General features: G+C 53.8%; 2 protein-coding genes across 3 annotated transcripts; both read left to right on the forward strand.

Annotated features, from left to right (window-relative positions):
* The first annotated feature begins 2508 nt into the window (after positions 1-2508).
* On the forward strand, positions 2509-6108 carry IL25 (interleukin 25). 2 transcript variants are annotated; one of them, XM_054448899.2, is made up of 3 exons: positions 2509-2675; positions 2876-3099; positions 5329-6108. In XM_054448899.2, the coding sequence occupies exons 1-3, from the start codon at positions 2667-2669 to the stop codon at positions 5582-5584; spliced, it is 489 nt and encodes a 162-aa protein (XP_054304874.2). In that variant the 5' UTR covers positions 2509-2666; the 3' UTR covers positions 5585-6108. The 2 variants fall into 2 exon arrangements, with proteins under 2 accessions (XP_054304874.2, XP_054304873.2); XM_054448898.2 differs by having other exon boundaries at positions 2509-3099.
* A 626-nt stretch (positions 6109-6734) lies between these two features.
* CMTM5 (CKLF like MARVEL transmembrane domain containing 5) lies at positions 6735-9481 on the forward strand. Its single transcript, XM_054448900.2, is given in 8 exon segments — positions 6735-7088; positions 8054-8206; positions 8374-8425; positions 8428-8472; positions 8475-8578; positions 8740-8832; positions 9008-9092; positions 9183-9481. Coding segments are annotated over 8 exon segments (672 nt in total). The 5' UTR covers positions 6735-6962; the 3' UTR covers positions 9197-9481.
* Positions 9482-11441: the final 1960 nt, after the last annotated feature.

Genomic DNA, 11441 nt, shown 5'->3' on the forward strand with positions numbered 1-11441 from the left:
CATGCAGACTTTCCTTTGTTCCCACCTCCAGCCTTCTCCCCATTGCCACCCCCCTATCCTCACACCCCCAAGGGTTCACTGGAAGCTGAAGTGACTCAGGGATTCCAAAACTAGTCACCTCAGGAGGAAACCCCACTGGAAAATGTTTCTCATGACAGGGAGTCACCCTAAGGAGTCCCACAAAGCTGCTACTGAGATAAGGACAGAGGGTGAGCAAGTGGGGTGGGGTGGGGGCATGTGGCTCAGAGCACAGGTTCTCAGGTCAGTCCTGGTCATCATGGGGGTGGGAAAAGCCAACCCTTCCTGGAGGGGTTCTCCCTCTGTCCTAGAGGGACACCCCAAAGGACTCTTCTGAAGGGCAACGTTCCTGGTGACCTAGGCTGGGTCCTCCCTGCAGCGTCAGCAAGTGAAACAGGTAGCTGGGATCACTTCTGGCTCCTTTGAACACTCACTCCTGGGCAAGGGTCAAGATAGGAGATCTGAGCCAACTCCAGTTCTACTACCTTCTTAGCCCTGAGGTTCTGATTGGTGAGAATGAGACCCATAGGTATCCAGCTCTTCTGAAACGGCACTGCCTCCTAAGAGCCTGTTCTGGGATTGAGGTTTTCCCAGGAGCACCAGAAGCCACCTTGAGGCCATGTCTGCCAGACGAAAGGCTAGGAAAGGGAGCTAGTGCAGTGAATCCGAACAGCAGGGCTGGATGCCTAAGTGGGCAGACACACCCTGTGGCCCTCAGGAGGTGCAGTTGAAACTTGTCCCAACCCAAGCCTAGGTGAGTAGGAAAGCATTCACTGTGGGGCTCCCCTTCCATTCACAGCCAACTAGGGGTAGGCACGGTGTGGCACTTCCATGCCAGGAGGTTAGATGTGGAATTGGTCAGAGCTGGAATGGGAAACCAGCTCAGCCTCTTTCTTTGTGATCTTGGGTAAGTTACTAGATTTCCTTGGGCCTCAGTTTCCTCATCTGTAATATGGGGATAATGGTTTCCATGTCATGGTTTGTCAGGATAAAATGAGATGATGCATGCCCAGGGCTTAGCACCATGCCTGGCACATGTAAGTGCACAGGAGCTGAGGCCAGTAGGATATGGAAGGAAGAGGACGTCTGTGAGTACCGGGGGCAGAGGGTGAGGCAGTGAGAGTGGGGCCATGATACTGGCCTAATCACTGTTCCTGAGTGCCCCTGCTCTCCCAGCCACCACCTGCTTCTTCTAAGTGCTCCCCATCCCACAGTTCCAGGTGCCCCAAGACTCACCAGAGCAGAGCAGGTTCTCCCAATTTTCCAGATCGCCCTCTGACCTCATCACTTCTCTCTTTTGGGGCTGCTTTGCTCTAATGCGTTGGAAAGATTCCTCTCACTTTGCAGTTTAAGTTATTCCTGGTTCCCTTTGTTTATTTCCTGAGTCCTTGGTTACTAGAGGAGTATTTTCTAAGGGAAAGCACATGCAAATCAAGCCGCATCATTCTAGGGGCAATGTCTGTGTATGGGTATGTTGGGTGGGTGTGGGGGATGAGGCAGGCCAATAGGCAAGCATGAAGAGAAGGACCTGGGGGGAAGGACACACTGGCCCACTCTCAGCACAGTGTCTCCCAACGAGGCTGGACCTGGCTGACCTGTGTCTTTGGGGTCAAGCCCAACTCTAAGCCTTTCTGGGGCACACATACTCCCTCCTGGCTGACAGTGGCCCATGTTTCTGGACCTGCTGAGGCTGAGTGGGCTCACTTCATGGCCTGAAAGCAGTAGCTGACCCTGTCATGGGCTTGGTCCCCAAGGCTCTGTGAATGAGAGCAGGAACTGAGACCTCCTTCCTGTTGGGTCTTAGGTGAGGCTGTTTCAGTTTCCCTCCTCTTCCTTGCTTCACCTTCTCATTTGTGCAATGGGAACACTCACCCACAGCTTCTTCCATCAGACCTTGCCCATCCAGCCAACAAACTCAGGAAGTCAGGGCCTTCCGGCAGCCCTGTGAGGGTAGGCTTGTATCCCCAGTGGGGGGCAGTGACTGGCGAGGGCAAGGGCGAGTTAGGGAGTGGGTCATGGACAATGGGGGAGAAGTCATAGATGATGGGGGTCATACAATTTTGGGGTCATCGAAAATGTGGAAGAGGTCAGAGAACAAAGGGGATGGGAGTCAAAGGATATCTAAGGGAAAGGAAATAATCACGAAGGTGGACGATCAGGGGGACACCTGGGAAGAGGGGAATGGTGAAACCAGACCCTGGATGGGGGCAGCAGGGATCATGGAAACGAGGCCTCTTGAAGGGAGGCCACAAGACGTTTCCTAATTTTGGCTACCGAACCAACCAGGGAAATCCTGCTAACGCCAGTTCACAAGAACACAGAACAGCAGACTGCTATTGCTTTGACCTCACGGCCAGAAAAGTTCAAAGAGCAAAGTTTACCCAATCAGCTACCAGGCATATAATGATGGTCATCACAACTTCCATGAGTATCGTATTTTAAGCAGCCTTTGGAAATACTTTCAGAGTTTTTTTTGTTTTGTTTTTTAATCTCAAGTCACTCCCTAAAAAGATAGTGGAAATAAATTTGAATAAACAAAACAGACTTGCTGAAAATAAAATCAGGACTCCTAACCTGCTCCAGTCAGCCTGCTTCCACGAAGCCTGTCAGTCAGTGCTCCACTTGTGACTGAGTGCGCAGTGCCCAGCATGTACCAGGTCAGTGCAGAGGGCTGCCTGAGGGCTGTGCTGAGAGGGAGAGGAGCAGAGATGCTGCTGAGGGTGGAGGGAGGCCAAGCTGCCAGGTTTGGGGCTGGGGGCCAAGTGGAGTGAGAAACTGGGATCCCAGGGGGAGGGTGCAGATGTGGGAGCGACCCAGATTAGATGAGAACAGTTCTCTCATTAGCCTTTTCCTACAGGTGGTTGCATTCTTGGCAATGGTCATGGGAACCCACACCTACAGCCACTGGCCCAGCTGCTGCCCCAGCAAAGAGCAGTACACCTCTGAGGAGTTGCTGAGGTGGAGCACTGTGCCTGTGCCTCCCCTAGAGACTGCTAGCCTCCACCACCACCACCAAAAATCCTGTAGGGCCAGTGAAGATGGACCCCTCAACAGCAGGGCCATCTCCCCCTGGAGATATGAGTGAGTCTGCTGCCCCTCCCGAATGTCTGCACATGCTGCCCTGTGTGTGCTGGTCAGGGTATCTGTGAGGGACCAGGGCAGTTCCAGCTTACTTTCCCATTTTGATCTCAGAGGGACTGTAAAGGTTTGGGAGTTAGACAAGGTCTGTATTTGAGTCCTAGCTCTGACTCTCATTGGATGATCTTGAGTCAATTCAAGTTTTCAAAACTCAGGATTTTTTTTTTCACCTGAAAAATCATATAATGCCCCGTAGGCTAATGTGCAGATAAAATGAAATATAATGTATGTAAAAGTCTGTATTTATGTGGGTTCTCTCCTTTTCTTTTAAAAAATCCTTATAATGGCCCATGCTTTTTCTGGGTAAAATATCAGGGAATAATGGCGTGATACAGGCATGAAGCATCCCAATACTAAATGATACTGCCCTGGCCATGAATGGGTTAGTTATAAGCATACTAAGGGATACTAACTTTTGGGGGCAGCTGGCTGGCTGGAGCTGTGGACTGGATATCTTTGATCACGATCATGGATACTATGTTCTTTCACTCAGTGTGCCACATAAATATTATAGTTCTCTATTTGTGCCATGATATGAAAAATATTAGGAAGTGCTGAAATATGAACGATGAAGCATAATATTAAAAACTAGGGTCCTAGGCATTCCAGACATATGATTTCACTTCTTCCTTCTAGTTCTGTCTTAGCATTGGCTTTGAAGGTGGATGGAGAAGTTCAGTGGCGGGGAGGGGGTCAGATTTAACTGAGATTGGATCTAGTGTGGACACTACAGGTCACGATGCTTTGGAGTGGTCTCAGAAGCTGGCTGGGTCCTGGGCCAAATCACATGGCATGGGAGCTTCTTAGGGGAGGCTGGGTGCCAGAGGTTAACTCAGCTATCTTCCAGACCCCTTGCTGGGAGTCTGTGAACCCGAGGACCACTCAGGTGGCTTTCCCCGAAGTGTGTTCTGTGCAACGCTCATCCCATGAGCTGATTCTCAGAAAAAAGTGATGCCAGGTAAACTTGGGAAAGACTGCGCTAACTCTCATCTCTTGGAGATTCATACTGTCATTGTACATTAAAGTCTGCAAGAAGTCTGTAGAAAGTAAACCATTAAACTAGTGTTTCCAAAATTCATTTATGCACCCAACAGGTGCAGGTGATTTATTAGGGAACCCACTTTGGGAAGTGATGTGCTAGCTAAACCCATTTGCCAGGGCTCGTCTGTGTGGGGAATGGTCCTACAAGCTGGAGACTGTCACCTGCCAGACTAATGGAGTCACAGACCTGTGGGACATCTACTTTTCAGTGTTTTTCATCTTTCTTTCTTTTTTTTTTTTTGCCACGAAATCCTTTCAGAATAAGTAAATAAGTCTTCCCATGCACTCTCAAGTATGCTTATAATATAAGCTTGCACAGTGTCTGGAAGAATGTGCAGGAAATAGTTGAGGATAGCTTCTTCTGGGGAGTGGGACTGGAAGGGAGAGACTATTAGCTTTCACTCCTTATACTCTTTAATACTTGGATGTCAGAGTGGTTTTCACTTTTGCAATAATGCTATAATAATAATAGAAACACAGCCTAAAGTCCGGCCCGGTGGCTCATGCCTGTAATCCCAGCACTTTGGGAGGTCGAGGTGGGTGGATTACCTAAGGTCAGGAGTTCAAGACCAGCCTGGCCAACCACGGCCAACATCGTGAAACCGCATCTCTACTAAAAATATGAAAATTAGCTGGGTATGGTAGCGGGCATCAGGAGAATCGCTTGAACCCAGGAGGTGGAGGTTGCAGTTGAGCCAAGATCGTGCCACTGTACTCCAGCCTGGGTACTCTGTCACAAAATAACAAAAACAAAACAGACAAACAAACAAACAAACAAAAAAACACCTAAAGTATAATCATTACAATAAGAAACCTCATGCTGAGCCAGATAGAAGCAGTGCTGGTCAATGGAGGCTAAAGCAGGAGCCTGCTCACCCTCCCCTGCCTCCCTCAGGGTCCCAAGGACCAGTTGGAAAGCACTCTGTCACCTGTTACCCTCATTTACAGTGGGGAAAATTTAATCAAGGAGGGAGGTGACTTGTTCAAAGTTACACAGCAAGTGGGTGCAGAACTGAGACAAGAGGCCAAGGCCCCAGACGGGCCATTTCCTTCCTCTGGCACTCCCATGCCACCCCACCCTCTCTGTTTCTGGCCCATCTTTCCAGGGCCTGACAAGTGCCGCCCCCACAGGTTGGACAGAGACTTGAACCGGCTCCCCCAGGACCTGTACCACGCCCGTTGCCTGTGCCCGCACTGCGTCAGCCTACAGACAGGCTCCCACATGGACCCCCGGGGCAACTCAGAGCTGCTCTACCACAACCAGACTGTCTTCTACCGGCGGCCGTGCCATGACGAGACGGGCACCCGCAAGGGCTACTGCCTGGAGCGCAGGCTGTACCGTGTTTCCTTGGCTTGTGTGTGTGTGCGGCCCCGTGTGATGGGCTAGCCGGACCTGCTGGAGGCTGGTCCCTTTTTGGGAAACCTGGCGCCAGGTGTACAACCACTTGCCATGAAGGGCCAGGATGCCCAGATGCTTGGCCCCTGTGAAGTGCCTTCTGGAGCAGCAGGATCCCGGAACAGGACGGGGGGCTTTGGGGAAAACCTGCACTTCTGCACATTTTGAAAAGAGCAGCTGCTGCTTAGGGCCGCTGGAAGCTGGTGTCCTGTCATTTTCTCTCAGGAAAGGTTTTCAAAGTTCTGCCCATTTCTGGAGGCCACCACTCCTGTCTCTTCCTCTTTTCCCATCCTTTGCTACCCTGGCCCAGCACAGGCACTTTCTAGATATTTTCCCCTTGCTGGAGAAGAAAGAGCCCCTCGTTTTATTTGTTTGTTTGTTTACTCATCACTCAGTGAGCATCTATTTTGGGTGCATTCTAGTGTAGTTACTAGTCTTTTGACATGGATGATTCTGAGGAGGAAGCTGTTATTGAATGTATAGAGATTTATCCAAATAAATATCTTTATTTAAAATGGCCTAATCTGTTTTTGGCATCCGTGGTGCCTGAACATCTCGCCGTCTCCTAGCCTGTCCCTTCTCCTTTCCACCATCGGCCCTCACCTCTGTCCACCCTGCCAGCTCTCTCTGCCCTCCAGAGTTTCCGCTGCACCCTCCCTCCCGTCCTCTCCCATCTCTGTCTCCCTGGCCCATCCCAAACACCAGGGTGGGGGCTAGGCCGCGCTCCCGGCATGCTGGAGAGACAGAGGCCCATTGAGGCATTGCAGCAGGCACAGAGCGCCCCCTTGTCCCCCAACAATCCGCCTTTGTCCTCCAGTCCTGGCTGCTGCAGCTTGGTCCTGTGGGTGCTGCCTGGGCTGGGCTCCAGCTCACACCCTCCCTAAAAGGAAATGGGAGAAAGGACCGGCCAAACAAGAGGGTTAAGGTTAGAGAAGGGGGACACAAATGTCTTCAGGCTTAGGTCCCTGGGGGCTCCCAGTCCTGCCCCTGTTCCTCTACTCACGTCCCAGTTCCTCCCAGTTTCTTTTCGGACCTCCTCCTCTCCCCTTCCTTCTCTATTCCAGGCTGGGTTGGGCTCTAAGCAAGGGGAGGGATTAGAGCCTCCTTCCTCTCTGCCCCTCCCCATGGATCTCTAGGGGGCTGGTGCAGGCAGCAGCAGAGGCACTCTGGGCAGCTGGGTGAGGGCCCATCTGGGCAAGGCCCCCAGCGGCTGCCTTCTCTCCCGGGGCCCCGTGGGCAAGCCTCCTGCTTCACTTTCAGGTTTCTCGAAGTGCCTTCTTGCTCCTGTCTGTTTCCCCATCCTGCCAGATTTCTGTTTCTCTTGCTGGGCTTTTGGCAGTAGGGGGCTGTGTTGGTGGGCCCCACGAAGATGCTCAGTGCTCGAGATCGCCGGGACCGGCACCCTGAGGAGGGGGTAGTTGCAGAGCTCCAGGGCTTCGCGGTGGACAAGGCCTTCCTCACCTCCCACAAGGGCATCCTACTGGAAACCGAGCTGGTAACAGCTGCCTCCCAACCTGGTGCCTCCATCTCCCTGACCCCCGGCTCCTGGCCAGCCTTATGCCACCCCCTAGCTCGTCCTTCAGTAGCCTCCCTCCCCAGGCCCTCTGGACACCTCTCCTGCCCCCAGCTGCCCCTTCGTCTCCTACTCTGCCTTCTTGCTGCCTCTCCACCCGGAGGCATTTACAGCAGGTTTCAGTTGCAGCAGGAAGGACTGCAGTTAGACAGGATGACTTTTTGGGACATTGAGGGAGCGTGAGACATAGAGATGGGACAGCGGCAATGACAGCCTCTAACATGGCCACTTCTCAGCATGTCCAAGAAGTCTAACTATCAAAAAGGGCAGACTTCCTGCAACTGCGCTTTATCTGTGGTCTGCTGCCCAGAAACATCTCTTCTCAGGAAAGGATCTTCCCCTGGTTACTTAGCAAGACCACAGTGTAGACTTAAGGCCTCTGCATGTATGCCACCCTAGGTCATCAGAGCTAAAGGGGCTCCCAGAATCCACTGGGCAGCATCTGCCTTCTCCCTTGGCATGGAATCAAAGGCTTTGGTCCTTGTCAGAGGGCTTTTAGGCATCTGGGGGTGGGGAAAGCATTATGGGGCAGGGGGCGCCTCTTGGTCCCTGTGGAGTCGGATCTCTGTGGGCACAACTCCAGGGGCTGGCGTTCACACTGTACCTGTGAATTACTGTGGGATAGTGCTCCTGGGAGCGTATGGCTTGGCCAGACTGCTGGGGTTGCTGGGTGAGCAGAGGGAGGCCGGAGACTGCCCTTGACTGGCAAATGTCCTGCAACGGTGGCTCCTGACACCAGGGGATAGGGAGATGTGCCAGAGTCCTTCCTTCCCTCCAAGGACAGGTAGTAGGTGCCAGCCTAGGGGAGCTTTTAAGGAGGGGAAGGCAAAGCCCTGGCCCCTGCCTGTGTCCCCTTCCTGGCATGTTCCACATGCTCGGTCCCGCAGGCCCTGACCCTCATCATCTTCATCTGCTTCACGGCCTCCATCTCTGCCTACATGGCCGCGGCACTACTGGAGTTCTTCATCACACTTGCCTTCCTCTTCCTCTATGCCACCCAGTACTACCAGCGCTTCGACCGGCTTAACTGGCCCTGTCTGGTGAGGAACCCTGACCCCTAGCCCAGTTCGGGGCCCTTCCTTCTCCTCTAAATGCTGCATTTTCCTTTCCTCCCCGAGCTTCTTTCCATTTCCACACCTCAGCTGGGCTTTGTCCCATGCTATGCCCTGCACTCAAAGGTGTGCTTTGACTCACACTGATTTCACAGCTGCAGGGCCACGGGCAATCAGGAGGACCACCGCCGCTAGATCTACTCTCCCACTAGCAAAGGTCCAGCCCCAGCCCCAGCCCTGGCCTGGCCTGACCCCCAGGGCTGGCGGACTCCAGCCGCTGTCCCCTGGGCTCCAGCCCCAGCTCCTGGCTTCTGGTCCTGGTTGCTCTGGTTCATCTGCTTCCACTCCCTGGGTAGCAGTGTGAGCGCTCTGTCTCTTGAACGTGCTTCATATTGTGTGAGGGGTATCCCATGGAGGGGTTCAGAATCCCTCAGGGTCGGGCTGCTGGCTAGCCTGGAAAACCTCAGGGCAACGCCCCCTGCCTTCTGAGGTCCTGTTAACCCTGCACCCCTGGCCCCCAGGACTTCCTGCGCTGTGTCAGTGCCATCATCATCTTCCTGGTGGTCTCCTTTGCAGCTGTGACCTCCCGGGATGGAGCTGCCATTGCTGCTTTTGTGAGTTCAGCCCTGCAAGACTCCTCAGCCCCTCAGGAGCTCAGGCTGGTGCTTGCGCACTTTCTGTGTCAGAAGCCACAGCCAGGGCTTGGGGTTCTGGCTTGCACCTCGCCCTATACCTTAACCCAATGGCCCTATAGCCTCTGTTTTGCCATCCCCACTCCCACTCCCACAGGTTTTTGGCGTCATCCTGGTTTCCGTCTTTGCCTATGATGCCTTCAAGATCTACCGGACTGAGATGGCACCCGGGGATAGCCAGGGTGAGTGCCTGTGCTCTGTGGAGAGGAGATGCCCTCCCCACCCTAGTTACCCATCCTGATGTGGATCCCTACCTGGCTCCATCCTCACAGGGGACCAGCAGTGACTCTGGGGCTACCTGGCTCCTAGGCCCAGCCAGCCAGAGAGGACAGTGGAGCCCAGACACGTCTCCTTGGGGTTCACTAGCCCCCAGCCCGCCAAATCCCACCCCAGCCCTACAGAGAAGTCTGGCCTGAGACGTCACTGGGGACTTATCTGTGGAGCCTGGTGCTCCAGGATCTGGCTCCTCATGAAGCTCTGGCCAGAGGAGAGGAACTTATCGGGGGAGGGGGGGTGGAGGGGAGGAATCTGGGCCCCTAAATCATTCCCAAATTAAAATATTCAAATTCTACTGGTAAGTCTCTTTCTTCCCCAGAAATTAGGCAGGTCAGGACTGTCAAGGAGTATTCATGGGAATGTTGCCAGAGCAGGTCGTGGTCTCTCTCTGGGACTCGGTCTGAGCAGTGAGGATGTGGGGGCTAGCCAGAAGAAGCTGAAGACATCCTCCAACACAAAACTTCTACGCTACACCTCTGAGTGCACGGCCACTTTGTGGTGTGCCAGGTGGCTGGGCATCTGGAGTTCTGTGTCTGAGAAGGCACAGCCTTCCTCATGGGAGCATGCGTGCACCACCACACCTGTTCCCGCAGGTTAGTTGGCTGGAGGCCAGGCGCTCGCCTGGGGTGTGTGCAGAGCTCCCTCTTGTGGTGAGGGGGAAGACTTGGCCCACAGGACGCAGGGAGAGGGCCGCCTGAGGTATCAGAGGAGGGAGGAATTTCCCAAAATGCGAATGCTGGGAGAGCTGTTGATTATCAGCTGGTCCAATGCCCTCATTTCACATAAGAGAAAACAGGCCCAGCCAGGGGAGGTGAACTCATTTGTGACAGAGCTAGGGCCAGAACGCAGCTCTTCTGACACCTAAGCGAGTGTTCTGGATATTGTACTGAGCCTCCTTGTAGCTCAGAAAAGAATGGCCAACTCTTCCCTCCACTGTGGGTCCACCTTCCCAGCTTGCCAGCTGCTCAGCACACATTTCCTGAGCATCTCCCATGCGCACTGTGCTGGGCGCCAGGGTCTCAGAAGTGACAGGGAGGCCTGCTCTTGAGCACTCACAGGCTGGGAAAGAGACAAGCTGGTCAAGGGCTCCCCATAGTGAACGCTATGGGAAGGCTCGGGGGAGTTTGGAGCAGACACTGCCACAACCCGGGAGTCAGCCCTGCTGGGCCGAGACAGACAGATGTGCAGCCAGACGTTTCTGCCCAGCCCGAGGAGCCCAGCATGGCCTGGCTCAGCAGCTCCATCCCAGCTGACGTGCTATCTCCTGTCGCTGATGTGTGTGTGTTCCTGCCCTGAGATAACAATCCTTCTTCTGGAGCGCTCCTTCCAGCTGCGGGCCCCAGCTCCCAAGTCCTGCCCGAACCCTGGATCTTGAACTCTGGTCACAGTGCTCTGCTTCCTTGGTGGCTGCCACTCCTCTGTCTTGGTCTTTTTCCTGCTTCCTGCTTCCTGTTCTCCTGTCCTTGTGTCCTGGCTCACCATCAGGGCTGGCAGCCTCTCCTGGGCTAGAACCAACGGGATTTTGTGTTTCTCTGGTCACTGCTCACATTTCTCAGGGCTTTATGCACAGTCCATTCTCATGGTCTCAGAGGAGGGATAGAAGAGGCTCCACTTGGGGAGTCAGGGAGATGGGGTGCCAGGTGAACGGTTAAGGAGGCGGTCAGCAGAGCCTGGCTGCAAAGCCCAGTGGGGAGTGGGGATTTGCTTTGTGTAGAACAGGGTCAGGACCGGGCCTGTCCCACAAGCAGCTGTGTGATCCAGGCCAGACTGTCCCCAGTAGGAGCTTAGAGAGAGCAGAAATGTGACCACAGTGTCTCCCTGTACAGACACCTGTGCTGTCTGTGTCTGTGTGAGAATCAACATGAAATTAGCAATGCCCAGGCTTGGTCCTCATGGCATATTGGTTTGGGCTCAGTGTTGATTGGCCCCAGAGTCTCACGATGCCCTCACGGTGAGGTGCTGAATCACAGGGGGCAGGGAGAGACCCCTGGGGAAGACAGGGAGGGGGCTCCCTGGGAGTTACTTCCTAGGGGCTGACTAGAATGGAATCTCTCCCATCTCCTTTCCCATACCTTAATTCTCAGCCAGCTCTGAGCCTTTTCTGGCATTGGTGGAAAATTCATTTCAGAAAGAATGGGTGTCCTAGGACACCTTTAATCATTGCAGCCTCAGGGGCGGGGTAGGTGGAGAGTGGCTTCAACTTCGGCACCAAAATTCTATCTCCTAGCATCTTGGACTGGCTCACCATTTTGATG

This window comes from Pongo pygmaeus, chromosome 15 (assembly GCF_028885625.2).
Source record: "Pongo pygmaeus isolate AG05252 chromosome 15, NHGRI_mPonPyg2-v2.0_pri, whole genome shotgun sequence".
Classification (NCBI taxonomy): Eukaryota; Metazoa; Chordata; class Mammalia; order Primates; family Hominidae; genus Pongo; species Pongo pygmaeus.

Bases quoted from the DNA above. Each gene is read 5' to 3' on its own strand.
- IL25 (XM_054448898.2), top strand. From the start codon at position 2,819: ATGTGGGAGCGACCCAGATTAGATGAGAACAGTTCTCTCATTAGCCTT. The intron at 3,100-5,328 runs GTGAGTCTGCTG...CCGCCCCCACAG, and splicing joins ATCTCCCCCTGGAGATATGA to GTTGGACAGAGACTTGAACC.